At 39.9% G+C, this 19,936-nt stretch overlaps 1 protein-coding gene across 3 annotated transcripts; it reads right to left on the bottom strand.

Moving 5' to 3' along the window:
• Window positions 1–923: 923 nt before the first annotated feature.
• LOC132149502 (cAMP-dependent protein kinase catalytic subunit alpha-like) lies at window positions 924–19,802 on the bottom strand. Of its 3 annotated transcripts, none has more exons than XM_059558809.1 (10): window positions 18,876–19,802; window positions 9,607–9,668; window positions 9,025–9,153; window positions 8,855–8,953; window positions 8,190–8,272; window positions 7,244–7,370; window positions 6,979–7,074; window positions 6,776–6,898; window positions 3,909–4,073; window positions 924–3,768 (listed from the first exon to the last, which is right to left on the bottom strand). In XM_059558809.1, the coding sequence occupies exons 1-10, from the start codon at window positions 18,922–18,924 to the stop codon at window positions 3,643–3,645; spliced, it is 1,059 nt and encodes a 352-aa protein (XP_059414792.1). In that variant the 5' UTR covers window positions 18,925–19,802; the 3' UTR covers window positions 924–3,642. The 3 variants fall into 3 exon arrangements, with proteins under 3 accessions (XP_059414792.1, XP_059414794.1, XP_059414793.1); XM_059558811.1 differs by lacking the exon at window positions 18,876–19,802 and adding an exon at window positions 14,417–14,610; XM_059558810.1 differs by lacking the exon at window positions 18,876–19,802 and adding an exon at window positions 12,135–12,482.
• Between the last annotated feature and the right edge of the window lie 134 nt (window positions 19,803–19,936).

Below are 19,936 nucleotides of genomic sequence, written 5' to 3' on the forward strand. Positions count from 1 at the left end.
ATGCGCTAGATGCGCTCCCGCCACTAGGCGATTTAAGGAGGCGTCGCTCGGTTGCACGTTTCCGTGCCGCTTAAATGGCTGTTTTGGAATGCAATACCAGCATGATGCATAAGGGCATACGTTGTTGTTGTTTTTTTAACAAGTCGTCCGCACTATACAATGGTAACTTTTCATTTACATTCTTTGTTTAATCCAGCCATGTATTATTAATTTGCCAATCCAATCAAATGATTAGTCGAGAGGGAAATGCGCTGAGTGAAATATACTATGTAGTATACAGAACACTGTTTGTATCACAAGGCGTTATGCAACAACACCACGTCAAACAGCAGTATGCTGAGCTCACTGTGCTTCGTTTAATCAGACCAGACACTATCGGAAAAGTTTGTAAGTCTTATATACCTTTTTTTTAGTTAAACATAATAGGCATTTATATAAAATTATATTGGCCTTCCAATCAAATTAGTTCATAAATAAATATATAAAAAGGTGGCTTAGAAGTTTCTCGAGGGCTTTGCATTGTGGGATACAGTTTTGTGCAGTGTGCTTTACCTTTTATTAAATGTAGTAGGTCATCTCAAGGAGATTTATAATAATTTCCATGCATCTCCAAAATAGCTGGCCCAGCTCGTGCAGGTCCACCACAAAATTCATAAGTGATCGGTGATTGCTTGTTTGTTTTTTTTAAAGACAAAACGTCATGACTAATGACTAGACACACATGAAAATTATATCATGACAACACCGATCCTTTTCATGCTTTTAAGAAACCTTAAAATACAAATCAGATATTGGTAAAAAAAGAAAGAAAGATATATATATATAATTTATTATTATTATTTTCTTTGTGCTATAGTAAATGTCCTGTGACAGATATAAAATAAAAAAAAATTCGGAACAATAACATTTAAGATGGCACCACATTCTTGTAATTTTAACATTTAAAACTTTATTGGAATGATACATGTTGCAAAATATTATTCTGTGTATTTGTTTTTAAACATACTCAATGTGTCCTACGGGTATCCGTCAACTTCTCCAGAAGGTAATTAAGACTGTTAAAGGCAGAGAATATACAGTATTGTTTCCCGAGAAGGTACAATAGACTACACCATCACCATACCCATGTCGGGAGGAAAGAGACTCCTGTTACTGAAAATACACTTAGAAAATATGCAAAAGTAAATCAAATGTTTTCCTCATGATTTTTTTTTTTTTAAAGCAAATAGAAGAGTGTAGGAAACAGATGGATGTGTACAAAGGCAAACTGTATCATGGACTAATGCGTGCGCACACACACACACACACACACACACACAAAAAGATGACTGACAATGTGAATGAACAGATGAGTGGGAGACTGAAGGATGTGTGACACCCATGTATTTGAAAGTAAGGGACGGGACCCAGAGAAAGAGGGACGACATATGAATACCGCCAAAAATGTCACATATTTCCATGCTCTGACAAAAGAAAAGGTGTAATGAAAGGTGCATGAGAGCCATAATTTCACAAAAGTCACTGTTGCTTTAAACAGAACCCTTCCATAGTCCCTTCCACGATCAAGCTCAAAGATGAGGGAAAAAAAACTCATGCAAAAGCCAACCTGTACATTATAACTCAGTGCACCAGTTAGAATAGGATAATCTTCCATTGCTTGTAGCGTCACAAGACCAGCGGAGCAATCTAAACGTACAGACGCATTCTTTAAACACTGATTGTTTTGTTTTCCAGCTATTCAAACCAAGAGATGGAGCGGTTTCTCCTGTTTGTACACCCATTTTACACCAGCAATCGCCAGGCATTCAGGGAGAAGCGTGAGGGAGAGAAGATCTCAACCTACCATAATGTGTTGTGAAATATAAACTCCTGCCCTTTGCTCGTCTATGTTTCTAAAGCTACATCAGCACCCGAATGATCAAAAACGGACCCAATTTGGTGTGTTTTGGCTGTGGATCTGGCAGGATACAGTGACAGAACATTTCCTTAGAGGGAAATTAACAGCAATTTGATCTTATGATGCAATTTAAATGGAATCACAGCCATTCAGTGTCCAATAGATATTTCTGTTCTAAAAAAAAAAAAAAAATAAGGTGCTAGAAATACCAATTTTAACCTTGCACCAATCTGTAGTTTGCAAACATTCAGCAAAATTAACTTGCATAACTCATCATAACAAACCAAATATCGATTTTTGCATGAAATTGGCAATTAACGAACAGCTGAGCTATAAGCGATGGTTTGCATCTCGGTTTTAAAGGTGAAGCGTGTCAATTCTGCGCCACTAACAGCAGCAAAAAACACAATCAATTGTATCAAACTTTTAGCAACTGTAATATATTATGTCCTTTCTGTTACTCAAACAGACTGCTGTTCAATTCGGTGCCACTATTGGCACAGAAGTTACACTTGACCTTTAAAATCGAATTAAATATTCATCATCGCGGAACTTTTCAAGCATAACAAAATAAAATCTTTGCAACACACTACGCATTACTGTAAACTTCTGGAAACGAAGTTTCCAACAACAACAACATGGGGACGTTTTGCTTTTAGATTGTCTTGCATTCTACAAAGTTACAGAGCAAGATAGAATGCGAACAAATTTTGATCAGATCATTGGACGATATTTTACGGCAGTAAAGAATAATATAAAATACCCAACAACATCATCCACCAGGAACCCGGTGTAACCACAGAAACAGTGCTCTTCTTTAACGTTTTCCTTTAAAAGCATCTTTTTTTTTAAAAAAACAACCAGCATTTTCGTTTTGTGTTGGTTCATCTCTTTAAATGTATCTTAGAATCATAGCCATCTGTGAAAACCTGTAAAATAATGGATTTGGAGCTTCAAGTATGCTTACATGCTACAGATCTGAAATATTACGAAGTGTTCCAGTCTTATCAGTGGCTACTTTCAACACTGGCTTAAAATACACTGAATAATCAAGAGGATGACGAATGATGATCCAAATTAACAATATTTATACTAAGCGGCTGATTCTGCCTGATCCTAGAGCACAGTAGGAAATTAATACGCAATGAAACATTTGAAGGATGCTTGTGTGATGCTCGAAATCCAAATGAGAAATGGGTGACGTGTCAAACAAAAAGCCAGATCTCTTGAACGCTGTAAGTGGGTTTGATTTGGTATTGGATGCTAATAGGTGCACAGGAAGTAAACATGATGTGGCAGGGTGGAGAACTACAGAGCAAGGACACCTTTGCTAATAAAAAAAAAATATTTATATGAATTGGGTAATTTTCTCTGCAGAAGCCAAAATTCAGTACCAGAACGTAACCTCTACGTCTCTGGAAAAACAAAAGTAGTAGTCACAAATATCCCCATACCAGCCAGCCACAGAGAAGTGACCGAATCTCTGCCCAATGGACCCTGGCTACCAAACAAGAGGGAAAACATGAAAATGGACAAGTAACAAGAGACGAAGGATCTGAAAAGGCAACACTGCTGGCGTCTCTCTCAGGACTTTGTTCTTCTTCTCCCTCCATCTGTGTGTGAGGGCTCTATGTTGTTGTTATCGGTTAAGGCTCAGTCCAGTCCATCATCACCCTGGAAAACGTTATCTTCTCTGTGTTGCCCCACATCTAATTTCTCTCCATCCCTCTCCTCCGCTGCTGCTTCTAGAATTCACCGAACTCCTTTCCACATTTCTCTGTGAAAGAGACCCGGATTTCTTCTTCATCGTAGTCGTCAAAGTTGCTGGTGTCACCAGGGCCTTTGCACTTAGGGATGAAGGGGGCTTCCACCTGAAAACAAAGACAAAATTGCATTCTGATGAAATAATATGAAGCCCGTAACGTGTACTGATGATGACGCTTTACTAATGGAGGTGCCTTGAAGCTTGAGGAAATGGCGAGAACATAAGAACCCAGTGTGATTGAGGTACCTTCTTCTGGTAGATTGCGATCCAGTCGGTGGTTGCAAACCATTTGTGGCCTTTGATGTCGTTGACGCCGTTCTTGAGGTTACCGAAGCGCTTCGTCAGATCTACCTGCAGCAGGTTTCTCAGCATGTCTTTCAGGTCAGAGCTAAAATGTGAGGGGAAGCGAACCTAGAGAAAGATTAAGACACACGATCAATGTTTGAAATTCACAAGCATCTTCACAAACAGACGTGAATTGCAATCCACCAGAATGTCTTGTCATAACTGACACAATGCTGTGACTGAATACTAAAGTTTAAAACAGTGTAGAAGACAGCATGTTGCACCCAAACCACAAAAACCAAAGAGAGCAGCAGCAAAAGACAGCAAGCCAAAACCTTGAGATGACTCACAGCTCAAATTTAAACTTAAACTTTCATTTTTAAATTCATTTCAGCATCAAAGGATATATTCATGGAAATAACAACACAATTTAAATATGCAATTCGATTTCTTAAAACATCACAATAACAACTAAATACTTTTTTTTCAGTTAAATGCTGGACGAAAATTGTGTCCCCTGGTAAAACATTTTCAAAAACTTGAGTTAAAACGTTAAAAGCAAAACACACACACACACAAGCTTATGTGTCTGACTCCAGGTCAGCATTTTATGGTATTATTTATATTAGTGTTGCACGGTGCACCGATACTTCAAAAGTATCGCGATTCTCGGAAATTAAAAACGTCATGATTCCTAAATTTATTAGTATCGATACTTAAAAGAATGACTGCGTTCCAGATTTGTAAGAGACGTATTTCCTGTGCCTCCCTATGGACAGCTGTGTATTTTTCTCCTCACGCAAGCAGCAAAACAACACTACAGCGAGATGGCTGCATTAGTGGCTTTACTGAACTGATTTGGCTTTACTAAAATGTGTGCATAATCGCATTAAATAGTTTAAATAAGTTGTTCAGATGAACAAAGCACGAGGTTTTCTTGCATAATTAACATTTTAATTGTTTGGTCACACAGTTTATTTATATATAATATTCACATTAATCGGTGATTAAACGTGGAGATATGTTTTGTATGCTAAATATGAAAACGAGCGTATCTGCACAGCTCCGCTTTGCGCTTTGTATCTGCTGATTGCTGATCGAGATTTACATGCTTGGCTCACTGACCCTGTATACGCATTAATTTCATTCATAAACGAGATGTATCAGTTCATTAAACTCATTCACGAATGAGAAGATCTCTCGATCTCGTTCAACAAAGCACAAGCTCCGTCACATCTTTGAGTAACTCTTTGACAGGATGAAAAAGTTCACAGAGCTGTTCACGAGCTGCGCATGCGCTGCTAATAGCGCCTTAATCGCGCGCTGCTGTGGAGGGAGGAACTTCAGTGAACGAGAAATGAGAAAAGAAATTTTTACTTTACTTGCGGGCTGGGGCTGGCCAAATAATTTCATAAAAGGGGGAGTCGGGACCCGCGGGTTGGAAAAAAACCCGACCCATGCATCACTAAGCTGCATGTGCAAGCACGAGTGATACTGTGGCCGCCGGTCCACGACTGGTAGAAGAACATGACGCTCAATAAAGATGACGCTCACTGACTGAGTTTTCTCCTCTGAAAGAAAAGGTTGCACAACTGAAAGAATAAGTTACAATTTCTGAGATATTGCTGCTAAATTTTATTAGCTTTTTTTTTTCCTTGAATGCCATTGCTTAAATTGATATTTATCTTTTGACATTTAATGTTCTGAGTTCATAAACATTGTTTAATATAATCGCTGTTCATATTTTTATTCAAAGTTCAGAGACAAGATAAATTTATTACTCATGTTTCTCATGATAACTGAGATAATGCTGCTAAATTTATTCTCTCTTTACCTTGAATGTCATTGCTCTAATTGTTTTTTTTTTTATTTGATATTTTATATTTTGTTCAAATGTTTAATATATCTGCTGTTCATATGTTCATTTATTAGTGTGTTATATGATCAGAATGTTGTCCCGTTTTTAAACTAAAGCACAGCAATAATATTTGAGAGTGTATTTTCCCTTTTCAGGAAAAGTATCGAAAAAGTATCGAAATCGCAATACTTGACAAGGTATCGGTATCGAAAAAATAATTTTGGTATCGTGACAACACTAATTTATATACTCATAGTTTTTATTAAAATTTTTAATTAACCTTTTTTAATTAAATTAAATGTTTACATTTTTTAGTTTTGTTTTTTGGTTGATTTGTTTTGTTTTCCCATTTCATTTCCATTCCATTCGTTTATTTTCCATTATTGACTTTAAAGTTTCCCGTTATACAATATCTGCTAACATTGTTGACTTGATTGCACAGACACTATTGGAAGAGAAGTGAACTGAATCAAAAATGAACTGACTTTAACTGACAAACTGACTGTTTTCTATTGTCCTCTTGAATCATCAGCACACGCTTTTCCTGTTTAAATCTGTGACGCTGCTTTGACACAATATGTATTGTATAAAGTGCTATATAAATAAAGATGACTTGACTAATTTTACTGCTTCAGCGTGAAATTATTTCATTTAGTTGTCAAGGCAACATTTCAAATTTTTTCTAAAAGTTTTGTCATCTAATATTTTATATAATTTAATTTCACCTTTATTTCAGTTATCAGTTGACCGTTTTAGTTAGCTATAATAACCCTGCTCTGAGCTACCCAAACCACAAATAAAAACCTTCAAGACACGAGATATGTTTTAGTATTTATTTTTTTTAACTTCTGGAGTAAATGGAGATTTAATACTAATCACTGGCTTTATTGATGAGATGCACATGAGTATCGCAGTGATTAATTGCACAGCCCTATATAGCGTCAAATAATCCCAGTGCAAGTGCGCTCACCTTCCCAGAAACAATCTTCTCGTAGATCTGGATGGGCTGGTCGGCAAAGAACGGAGGGTAACCGGCAGCCATTTCATAGATCAGCACTCCCAGAGCCCACCAGTCCACTGCTTTATTATAACCCTGAGAGACACAGAAAGCTGGAGTCATGCGGAAATGGTTTAAACTGCAGTTAAAACAAGAAAAGCAGCTTTGGTACTCACTTTACTGAGGATGATTTCTGGCGCCAGGTACTCAGGTGTGCCACACAGTGTCCAGGTCCTGCCCTTTACACGTTTAGCAAATCCAAAATCTGTTACCTGAGAAAACAGCAAGAATGAGGATAAATATTGCAGGTATGCATCTGTGAAAAACAGGCCTGTATGGCCTTAAACAGTGACACAAACACAAGGCAGGTATATTCTTTGCAGTCATGTGACATTCTTGGAGCTGCTATCATTAGATTTCATGAAGTCATCTTGAGTTTACCTGTATGTAGCCCTGCTGGTCTATGAGCAGGTTTTCAGGCTTCAGATCTCGGTAGATAAGATCGAGTGAGTGAAGGTATTCAAAGGTCAGAACTATCTGGGCGGCGTAGAATCGGGCGTGAGGCTCACTGTACCAGACAGACACAGAGAGACACAACGTCAATGTACACAGGTCATCGGACATGCACACACACTCACTATACAAGAATGAGAGGATTAAATAGTTTTAGACAGGTCACGTATCAGGACACTGCTGCCACTGTTTGACATGTCATGTCAACTACCCTAAAATAACATCTGTAACTGAACAGAAAATAAACCAACTAAACATAATGTGAATCTGCAAGTATTTTACTTATTTGCTTTTTCTGGTCAAGAACCATGCACTTAGACAGAATTGATCCTTTAAATGTAATCCTTTCAGTGGATGTGTGATAATAATGATAGAAAATATAGATTTGGCAATATGCAAAAGAACCCAATCGCGTGTTGCAGTCACAATGAGTGTTATGCAATGCGTCAAGTGATTATATAATGATAACAATTTAAACGGCCCGGATCAAATTGTAACTGAAATGTTTGAAGCAAAAGTGGAAGTAAATTAATAACTTGTGAATGATACATTTGAAAAGTCTGGCAAGTGACAATTTGGCCTCAACAGTGCATCTCAGTAAATTCAGTCAGTGTAGTTTCATAATATTTATTGCAAAAATCACTGTCAGCGAAAACGCAGCGCTGCTCAAGATTTGACTAATAAATCTCTAATCTGTTTTTTTTTTCGTGTTCGATGCCGTTTCAGAACTGCGTGTTGTCATATGAATGTGGCACAAATAGTAGTACGACACTAAAAATAGGAGAAAAAGCAACAGACAGCAATTAATCCAAACGAAATCTAGCATGATTTCAGAATCGTTGAGCGATATGAATAGAGAAAAAAAAAAACTCACCTGAAACGGCCGATTCTACGCAAGTGAGAGAACATCTCTCCTCCAGGAACATACTCCATTACCATATACAGGTTAGTATTATCCTACATACAGGACACACAAAAGAAAAGAGCACAAAAGCATTGTGAAAAAAACAAAAAACACAAAATACCATTCACAAGTCAGTCAGATTTGAAAGAAATGTGTTTGATCTAAAACACAACTGCCTGTATGCTTTGCTGCAGGACAGCAATTGGGAGTCATTTTTCTGTCACCTTTTTAGGACTCTAATATGAAGGTGTACAAAGTAAAGAGCTTAAGAAATGGTGTGAAAGTGAATAGCACTTAACAGGCATAATTAGAAGTATAAACATAGATGTATTGGTACAATATGTGTCACGACTAAACACGTGTCCACACTATAAGGTTTCCGTTTTCAAATTTATCCACTTTGGAGAGCGTTTTCAAGAGCTCAGTTTTCATTGACAAAAGTACAGCGAAAGCATAATAGTGTGGACAAGGCCAGAATAGCAGTATGCCTTTACTGTCGTTTCCGATCAATTTAATGTGCGCTTGATGAATAAAAGGACTCAAAACACATCTAAAGGCTGAAAGACTGAGATTGTTATTATTGCTATATCATCCTTCTCCAAATATGCATGTATACAGACACACAGAGCTGGTACCTTGAACGAGTGCTCCAACCGCACGAGGAACGGGAAGCTGACGGCCTGCAGGATCCGTTTCTCATTCAGCGTGTGTTCTATCTGTTTCAGCTTCACCACCTGAAAGACACGAGAAGATGAGACACACACACAGATCTCAGCCCCGAAAGAGGCTTCTGAGAGAGGCTTACCTTCTGTTTGTCGAGGATCTTCATGGCAAAATGCTGGCCTGATTCTTTGTGCTTGACTAGCATGACTCGTCCAAACGAGCCAGTGCCTAGAGTCTTCAACCTCTCGAAATGGTCCAGAGCTGCAGTGTTCTGTACAACCAGAGAAATAAAGAGGAAGAGATCGTTGGTGAATACATACTATTTTTTCAAAGATGAATTTGACTGTCCCTATATCTATATGGTTTATCTAGAGCACAGTCAAACTAACTTGGCAGTGATTATTTCACTAATTATCTGAACGTTCGCTAACAAGATGAGATACGGTTTAAGGTACGATTTTCAGAAATGTGAAATAAAGTAAATAAATCTCATTCACTATATGTCAAATTTGGCTTCTGTTATTTCCTCAGGGTTTTTAGTACAAAAGCGTTGTACTGAGAAAAAAAAAAACACACACACACACACAGAGACTCCATTGTTATTAAGAAAAATAAACAGCAGGTCAGTTCACCTTGTGTCCAGAAGGTGGCGCAATGCAACTCGCATGAACTCGTAGGCTGGAAAAAATTATTGTGTGCATTGCAGAAAATGGGATTAACTGACCTGTGCTGGGTTCTCCCATTTCTTTAGGAAATCTTCTTTGGCTTTAGCGAGAAACTCCTTAACTGAAAACGAAAAAGGCAGAAATAATTTGTGTGTTATTATTTATTTATTATGTGCACAACAGAATTACAATGCACTTAAAGACATGCTAATGTCCTACAAAAAAAAAACAAATGAGAAAGTCCGATACGATGTTGCCATTAGAATCTGTTAAAATGTCATAAAGTAGGGCCTGTTAAAACAGTCATGGCTGTGTGGCATTCAACATTAACCTTTTACAGCCCCTACAACACATTAAAGTCCAGAGTCACTGGTCTGCCCTTATTTATGACAGCCATTTACGTCATTTTGTCAGCAGTGCTGCGTATGAGCTGCTGAATGCCAGGGAAGACTGCTGAGAACTGCTACTTTTTCTACACGCCACACTGCATGTACACAAACTGAATCTCATGAAAACATTTCAACCTTAAATAAAATTATTCTCATTATTCTTAATTGGGATCTTATTTAAATTGTATTACTTTAAAAATACATAAGCAGTTTGCAAGTATTACCAATGTTTAGATTTTTTACAATTAAAAAAAAAAGCCATAACCAATTTTTTTTCTATGTTGATCAAAAAAGTATGAATTGACGGAATTCTGCAACCACATTTAAAGGTCATTTAAAGGGACGGTTCACCCCAAAAGTTTAATTCTGTCATTAATTACTCAGTCTTCCAAACCTGTTTGAGTTCCTTTCTTCTGTTCAGCATGAAAGAAGATATTTTGAAAAAAGTCGCAAACCAAACGGTAGCCATTGACTTCCACAATATTTTTTTTTTATTTTCACCATACTAGGAAAATCAACACTAAAGAGAATTTTTTCAAAATATCTTCTTTAGGGTTCAACAGAAGAAAGAAACTCATACAGGTTTGGAACAACATAAAAGTGAGTAAATGATGACAGAATTTCCATTTTTGGGTGAACTATCCCTTTAACTTTCCATTTATTTACATCTTGAATCACATTTGACACTATTTTAGCTGAGCATCCTATAATTTGCTGCACTTCTTACATTTGCCCTTCTCCAAATTAAGTTTTTAATCAAATTACATTGGAATGCCCGATGTTACATCATAATTCAGAAGAAAATATATTTTATAACAATGTGTGGAACATTGCTTCCATTCCTCCTTAATAAAGGACAATTAATGATACCCATTTTTTCACAGAATGAATGAATTCTCTAAATAAACTTCATAGTGCTATTATTTTGAACACACCCCTTTTAATGCATCAGTCAGTTACTCAGAACAAGCAGCATGCATGTCATGTCAGTTGGGTCTGTTGTTTTTTTTCTATTACACTTCTACATCCATAAGAAAATTATTTGTGTGCAAACTGTTGTGTGTTCAGAGCCTTTGGCAATCACTCTCATTGGCTGTTCAAGGTAAAGGTCTGTTCTAGTTTCCACTGTTGTTGAAACCACATCGACTGAGCTCATGTTATCTAATACTTCCTGAGCCCACCATGACAAAACAAGAGCTCAGATCCAAATCAATATCTTCTGACTCTCTCTCACTCTCTGTGTTTGTGTGTGTGTGTATACATGTGAGAAAAGTCACAGCATCATAATTTCTGCTTCAGAAAGAGTGAGGAAAAAAATCAGCTATCAGGTGAGCACCCCAATGAAGAACTACTTGAGCATTTCTCCCTCTTCTCTTTATAGGACTGTGTGGGAACGTTTAGACTACAGTCTCTTCCTCATTCCACACTACCAGCGCTCACTCCAGGGAAATGCAAGCTGTTGCAGCCACTGAGAAGATCCAGTTGCTGCACACAGTGGAGACATCCAAAGAAATGCAGTGTGATTGCGGCCATTGAGGACTCTACTGCAGGACACACCCACGTGAAGCATTCTCAAAGTGCAATGCTTTTAAATCCGAAGTAGGGGCATTAAACGATCTCTCTTTGTGGTGAAAGAGCCAGACGGCGTAGAGCGAGGTTAGTCACACTCAAATCTACTGCCATTATCTCTAGTCCACAGGCTCCAGGCAGAGCCTGAGAGAGAGAGGGAGAGAGAGAGAAAAAGCCTCACCCCACAACTTCCCGTCAATTCCCCTGCCTTATTATCTCTGAGAGAGATTCAGGAGTGTCTCTCTCACAAGCGCAGTGATTGCACACACTACAGGGTCATATTTCTACTTCGTTTAGATTATCTGTAGAGGAACTACAGTAGAAGCTAGAGGCAGAGGAGAGGACAGTGTCCAAAGTCCTCTGTCTAACTTGTTACTGATCCAATGCTCCATAAAACTCGAAGCAGAGTCAAAACATAGGTCAGGCCTCGGCCGCTTGGCCTTGCAAACAACGCGAAAGAAAAATCTAAGAACTACAACAGCGATATGTAAAAATAGCCCTGCTACAATTCCATAAATGGCTAAGGATATGAATGATCCTTGCCTTTGTGTTGGCTTCCCTAACAATCGGATGCCATGACTACCTGAGACTAATAACCAATTCCCACACAAAGTTAGTCTTGCCCTTACCGTCCACTAGAAGTGTGGGACCCTCCACTGCTCCTCCACCACTACTGCCTCCCCCTCCTCCCTCCACTGATCCTCCTGAAGAACGAGATTCCCGCTTCCCACCATGCCTCCTTGAACTTTTTCGGTCACACATGGGCCCTGCCGAGATGGTTCCTCCTTTCTCTTCTTCCTCACAGCATCAGGCTCATAGCCGTAGGCATCTTCCTAAGAGGTCTTCACACACTTGACCCTCGCATCCACTTCTGCTAAGAGCTACAGGTGTGCTTTCAACGCCGCTTTTGTCTCCAAGTGTGGCCAATGATTCAGTCTACTGATCCTGCTCTTCCTCGAGTGCCGAATGCTGAACTAAAGCCCTCTCTTTCTGCAGCTTCATGATTTACCATTCATCACCCTGGTAAATCAATCCCCCTCATGCTCTATTTGTATCAATATTTATTCTGTACACAGTGCAATTCGACTCACCCTCAAGTGGAACACACACACCTAAAATGCAAGCACATACACAAACACACGCACTAGATTGATCCAAATAGGGACCTGGTCGCTTAGGGGAGGGGCAAACCTCTAACAGCAGTGTCTCGTCTAATGAAAAACTTGGACAATAAATAGATTGTGTGGCAGTTCCTACCAACCTAAACAAAGCAAAGAAATGGTAACTTATTATTGAAAGTGGAGAAAGTGCCCAGAGAAATTAAGTGGGCATAAAGGGTACTGCATTAAGTGCAACCCGTAAGTCCCTCAAACCCTGGCTTTGTCCTCTAGTGGACAGAGTCCACAATTGATGAGTCAAATCAATCAGTGTGGCCCTCGGCTGCTGTTGCTCCCTCTGACGCACACCAGAGGGGTCGGCTAGTGGTGCATCGACAGCAAGAGCCCTGCTGTTCCACACACACACACAGACACACACACACACACACACACATCCGAGAGCAGCACCCATTTGCAGACAGTGCAGCCTAAGGCCTGGCATTTTAGCCTCTTTCAGGGAATAAATGCAGTGGTACAGCAGCATGAGTAAGGCAGAGACACAGGAAGAGTCAGGGACAGATGGATTTAAAGACCAAATGAGCCAAATGCAGCCATCCTGGCCAGGTGGAGACTCAAGGGACAGTGACACCTTTGGTAAGTCCCACCCTCCTCCATGACCTCATTTCTCAAGACTATAGGTGCTTCTCTAGTCTCGGTATAATCTCTTTTCAGCTCTCAGATACTTGACACCCTTCCACGGGCTGATTTATCGGATACAAAGTTGGTAAACATGGGGTATTTTAAGCAAATGTCCATGTGCCCTTGTGGGAAATTGAGATGAGACTTTTAAAAGCACATAAAAGTCAACCAAAGAAAATGTGAAAGAGTTGGCAAAAAAGGACTGATTTAACAGATGCTATGAAGACACCACCTGTAATACACGTCAAATTGCAAATCAAATGCTTTTAGGGCAAATCGCAAACTTCAAAAGAGTCTGGAGTCTGATGCTAGTCATCAGAGTGGATAAGAGCTGCATGAACAGGTAATGCCGTTAGCATTAGTTCGTAATTCAGACTGGCAGGAACAGCAGAACACTGGGACCCCAACAAAGAGGGACACACTGACAGGTTTCCCAGGAGACAGACAGCCAGCTTCCCTGGAACTCCTGTATGACGCAGCCAATGCCAGGCAACAGCACAAACATTAGAAGATGAATAAAAAGGGCTTTATACCCAGGATGCGCGTGTCGGCAGTCCCACATCAATCCCCGAAGCACAGCGAAAGGTGCTAATCTAAACACGATCTCAATATCAACCATGACTTACATTTACGACATACTTTCTGTTTAACCCAAATCCCTTTTTGATCCCATTATGAAAAACAACTATCATTCGTGGTCACCCAATATGGTTTTTTTATGGTTAAGGCAATATTAACATCTAGTGAAGAGGATAATCAAAACATTTAATGAAAATGAAACTAATTTCTAAAATAGACTTGTTTTAAACAACATTTACTTTAAAAATGAACAGTCTATCCTCCATTGGCTAGACCTTAAATGGTCAAATATAAACCTGGTTGAAATATTATTATCCATAATCAAAGATGAATTATTCAAGATGATTATCGGTTGATCTCACAAACTCATTTTGGAATCAGGCCAGAACTTCCTTATGGATCAGATGGGGAGGTAAGCCCTTTAGACATGCAGGTTTCTCCTCCTCCTTTGCCAAGCCACGCCTTCCACAGTTATGTCCAAACACTCACTGTGCCAGCAGCCTTAACCCACATAATGCCTCAGGTCAGTCACTCACTCCAGCAAAAGGCCTCCGACTCATCCTGGGACTGGTAGTAGCCGCCCCCCCCACCGCTAGAGTCTCCGAGACAGGGACCGGCCCGCTGGAACAGCCTCTCTGCCAACCTCTGCAGCACTGACATGGTAGAAAGCTGTGAAAGTAAGCACGGTGTAGAGGCATCCGACTTTGTACGGCTGTGTTCCCAAACTCTTTTGACAAAACAAAAGATAGGGTCACTTCTTGTATGAGACTCTTCTATTTTGACCTCTCTGATGATTCAGGACTCAGGGCAGGCAGGGCTGAACCTTCTCCGTTTCCTTGCCTTCCTGTGTTGGGCTTACACACCCAGTTTCCTCCCGTGGGGTTCTTTGAACAGTCAGAGACCACAGCCCACCTTTGCATTAACCCTTACTGTTGCACCTCGATCTGATCCACAGCATTGTCTGCCATGATGTCCTCTCTTGTCCGTGCACACCATAAAATATGTCCCTCCCCGGCTTGTGCCCCCGGATGGCAGCCTGCACCTGTCTCTAGGGATCAGGGCGGTCCAACGGCGATGGAGCAGATATGGATGTGAAGCATGTCATGAATAAAGCCCCTCATTCTGACCAGGGGAGGGAGCACTTAAGCCCACCATGAAAAAAAAATCAGTTTTTGCAACTGAATGTATCAAGCATATTCAAATGACATGCAGTCACATGCAAATAGAAATCCACTCTTCACACCTAGATTCTAGCAGCAGCATGCCACTGAGATCCATTTCACACATATCTGTTTCACCAACGCCAACTACGCCTTATCCAGGCTAGGCTTAAAAGGCGCCTTGAAAGGTTTGATATGGCAGAGTATACTGGGTAGTTAACAAATTACATGTAGTTGAACTTTTTTCCAACATCAACATAGTTCATGCAAAATCATTCACTTAGCTTCATGTAAATTCAACTTAGTTTGCTTTATCCCATTATGGTTTTTCACCATGTTGAATTAACTTTTGACATGACGTGACATTCAGCCAAGTATGGTGACCCATACTCAGAATTCGTGCTCTGCATTTAACCCATCCGAAGTGCGCACACACAGAGCAGTGAACACACACACACATACACAATGGGCAGCCATTTATGCTGCGGCGCCCGGGGAGCAGTTGGGGGTTGCTCAAGGGCACCTCAGACATGGTATTGCAGGACCAAGATTCAAACTCACAACCCTAGGGTAAGGAGTCAAACGCTCTAACTACTAGGCCACGACGGGTCGTTTTAAAGTTTCTGAAAATGACTCTCAACTAAGCTCCTTTAATAAGCTCCTTCTTTATAGTACTTCACATTTTTCTAAGCACTAACACTTTCAATACTTCAAGCTAATTTGGTTGGGTGATTCCTAAGAGATTCTTTTATCAAGATTCTCATTTAAAGGGCCATGTGATCATTTTATGTAGATATTAGTGGCTAATCCAGTAAATTCAATGAATGTGCCTCCTCTTATTGTTTTCTCTTTTCAATAGGAATGCAAGTCAAAAGATGATTATTCATAATCACACTGGATATAAGAGTAAACAGAGGCAAGCTAGTATTATAAAACAGAAAATCCTGAATACATTCTGATTGGATAAATCATGTTTTTAATGTTAATGAATACCTATGACATCAGACAAATTTTAGATTGTTGCTGCAAAACAACTAGACTCTTATGTCTAACGAACACCCCTTAGTAAGTTCTACCTTGCTAACACACTGGATTTTCTGATTACTTCATTTTACCCAATTGTTTTCACATGTTTATAAGGTATACCAGACTCACTGCTTACTATGCTGTCAGTACCGTGATAAACAGCAGAGCAAAGTCTCTACCAGTTAAAACTGTTTTGCCGTCTCACTTTGTTTAAAATAAAACATCCCACCAATCCCTAGCAGGCAAAAACCGCTTATAAAATCAAGGAATATCCTGGAGACATCTGATGCCGCAATTCAAAACTCACAAGAGAGCAGAAGCAAAGCAAACTTTTGCAACAGGAAAAGAGAGAAAGCAAAGAAATGACATTGCCTGAAGATGCAGACAGAAGGCCACACACACACACAAAGTGGTCTTGTTCATAACAGTGGTCATCACATGATGTTCAAGAGACTGTTCAACGTCAACACTCCAGGGTTGCTGGATCACACAGGCTGCATCATATGACCCCGCCTCCATGACTTTACCAGCCCGCACCTCCTCCTCCTCCTCGCATCGGTTCCCAAGTGCTCTCTGAAGACTCATGGCAGGACTGTTTATGTTTCGGGTCCTCTTCACTCACATCCCCCTCAGAAATACAATTATTGCTGGTTTGACCTTTGGGGTCAGAGATTCTTTTCTCATGAAACCCATTGCGGCTGCTGAATTAGGGCCCCTTTTCTCAGCTGTTCCTGGAATATGCTTCCATTCATGATGATATGTAATCATTTCTTGCGTTATGAAGTTCAAATGGGAGAGGACATCAGTCTATTAAGCTTAGAGATAAATTGGATTTAATGAGGGATGGATTCAACTCTAAAAAAATAAAAATAAAAAAAAGAGAACTGCACCCATGAAGATTGTCTGTTATTTTATTATAGTTTAAAGGCAGTTCACCGTTTCAATTGCCAAATAAACAAACAGTTCTAACTCTTACAGTTATTGCTTCCTAATAATAAAAATAGCAGGACATGGCAAACATGCAATTCACATGTAAGCAAAAAGCAAAATCTTTAGAGGACATTATTCTTGCATCTCCTCCTTGCAAAAGTTTTGCATTCATGATACTCTTCCAAAGAAGAGCACAAGGACTTCTCGCAAAAACTAAGGAATACACTCTTAAAATTAAAAGTCCTTTGCTGGCATCTTTGGTTCGATGAAGAACATTCCATTCATTTCACAGAAACCTTAAAGTGCTCTAAAGGTTCTTTGTAGTGGGGAAAAAAAGTTATTTAAATTAAGTTGATCTTCAAACTACGAAAACAGTTGTTCTTTTAGGAACAATTAACTGAAAGGTGCTGTGAGGAACCCAAATTAAGTTCTTCTATGGCACTGTGAAACCCCAAACTTATGGAATATTAATTTCTAAGTGTAGTTTACTTTGCTAGTTGGCTCGGAACTTCTTTAATATTCCACAGAAGACACAAAGTAACCTCTCCACAATATCAATATTTTGAATACTTTGAATAGATTAGTCTGACAAACAGACTCAAATATAAAGTGATTATTATTAGTCTTGCCTTCTACCACAGTTATCATTCATACCAAATATTTTAGCTTGGCACTGTAACCTGACATGACAAACCAATGGCGCTTGGCATAACTGATGTTAAACCTATAAAAGTGTCTTCATATGACATACTTGAATATAGGCCCTGTGCAACTACGAATCAGATCTGAGATCTGCGACAGAGGCAAAGAGCAGCTTGGACATACTTCAAAGTATCTTTCACGTTCAATGAAATGCATGCAAGTTTTGAATGACATGAGGGGCGAGTAAAAGATAACAAAATTGGATTTTGGGGTAAAATATTTCTTGTAAAAAAGTAATACATCTTAATTTGTTGTAATATGGAGATAGAATGAATGCATTTGACAATCGTCGCAACCAGCGAATGTGTTCTAAATGGTTCATGGCTTGTGCCACATAATTGCAATAGGCTGGAGAGATTCACCAAAACTTCCTGACAATCTCAAGTGTTTACACAAAAGAATCCTTGAAAACTCTTCCCTAAATTCACTCGCAAGCCATGTCTCACGCAGAAAACATAAGCCCATTTTCATAATTTTGCACTGCTGTATCAAGCAAGCATAAAATAATGCTTAAAAATAACACAGCTAACGTTAAATCTAGAAGGTAGTGATGTTTGTCAAGAGGTCATTAAACTGTTATGACTAGTTGCAGAGGAAGTGAATAATCTGAATGTGAAAATATAGATATTGCTTTGCGATTGGTTTGATATCCAGACTAGCTCTCAGTGTCATAATCAAGGACACCCTGCGTTTGACAATCACATTCAACTCTAACATGTCAAAACTATTTAGGAGAACAGGGCCTTTATTAGAAGAGCATATAGTATCCTGGGATACTTAAAGGGGGGGGGGGGGGTCATTTAGTTACCATCATACTGCTATCAACCCCATATGACTTTTCTTCCGTGAAGCACACAAAAGAGATATTATGAACGGACAGCCTTCGTCACTATATTTTTACATAACGTTACTTGGAAAGTTAATGCGACATCGTCTTCCTCTGAGCTCCACAGAAGAAAGTTAACTCTTGCAGGTTTATTAGGGCATGCGTGTGAGTAAATAGTAATGTTAGATCCGTCATTTTGGGGTGAACTATACCTTTAACTATGATGTCAGATCATGTTAAGTCACTCATTCAATGGAAATGAATGGCCAAGATCAGTTCAGGCAGGAGGTCCACTATGCTTTGAAGCCCAGCCTGAGTGTGACTAATTCAAGTAAACACACAAGCACTTACCGCTCTCCATCTCATTGCCCTTGTTCTTGGCGGTGGGCGCGTTGCCCATGATTGCAGGTCAGGTATAACAGATCTAAATCGACTTTTTCTTTACGCCAACTGTCTTCAGACTCCGTCTCCTTACTGCTCATACAATTTCTTCGTCCGCTGCACTAGCTATGTCTGATCATAACTCGCTGGATCGCAGTATGCTGTCAGATCACATACAGTCTGGAGGTTGATAGTAACGCTAGCTGGTTAGTTGGTTAGCTAGCTAGCGAGCGAGCGCTAGCTAGCTAACAGTAGCTGTCTGGTTGCAGTACTTCGGGTTCGGTAATGTCTCTCGGCTCTCCTGGGGTCTGTTGAAATATCACTAAGATCCCGTCTTCTTCTCTCGATCCTCTTCCTCGGTCTGCTAGCCCTCAGCGAGGCCCTCGACTTTCCTCTTGAGCGCCACGAGCCCTTGTTTCACCGTCCGCGCGCGATTCCTATCGCAGCACGCCGACTTGACCGTACCTTTTCGGTAGCCTGGTCGTTTGCTTGTTTATGTTGATGAAGCAATTCGGTCGTGTGCACTATGTAGTTCGCATAATTCGACAGTCAGACACCTTCCATTAATCCCCTATCCACAGCTACAGGGAACTCCTGCTTCGGCGAGACCTACGCGATGCCCATTGGCCGTTATGCGTGTGACGCGCTGGCGAAGTGCAAAGCTGATTGGACAAGAGCTCAGCAATCCAATGCAGGGTGATCGATGATTGGCCAACCGATATCTGTCTGTAGGATTTTATCCCACCCCCGCAAACAGGCAAATAACGTAATCTATTTTCATTTCTTTAACACAGGTTTCTCTGTCCGCTTCCCGTCTTTGTTACCGGCAGCGCTATTTTGCTTTCTCAATACAGAGTCGGTTTCATTCACAGTCCTTTGGTGATCCTCCGCGGTGTTTGTTAACGAAATGGCCGCGCAGACCCCTCCCGCTGGACTAATCCGTGATAGGCTGTATGACGTCAAGACGGTCTATTTTTAGAATGTTGGTCAGAATTTGAAAACGCGAACCCTCCACGTCTATGGAATATTAA

Source organism: Carassius carassius, chromosome 9, assembly GCF_963082965.1.
Source record: "Carassius carassius chromosome 9, fCarCar2.1, whole genome shotgun sequence".
Classification (NCBI taxonomy): domain Eukaryota; kingdom Metazoa; phylum Chordata; class Actinopteri; order Cypriniformes; family Cyprinidae; genus Carassius; species Carassius carassius.

Coding starts and splice junctions, on each gene's coding strand:
- LOC132149502 (XM_059558810.1), bottom strand. CDS start 12,267: ATGTGTGACCGAAAAAGTTCAAGGAGGCATGGTGGGAAGCGGGAATCT. Junction 6,899..6,978: donor CAGAAATCATCCTCAGTAAA/GTGAGTACCAAA, acceptor TGTGTCTCTCAG/GGTTATAATAAAGCAGTGGA. Junction 4,074..6,775: donor AGAAGATTGTTTCTGGGAAG/GTGAGCGCACTT, acceptor ATCTTTCTCTAG/GTTCGCTTCCCCTCACATTT.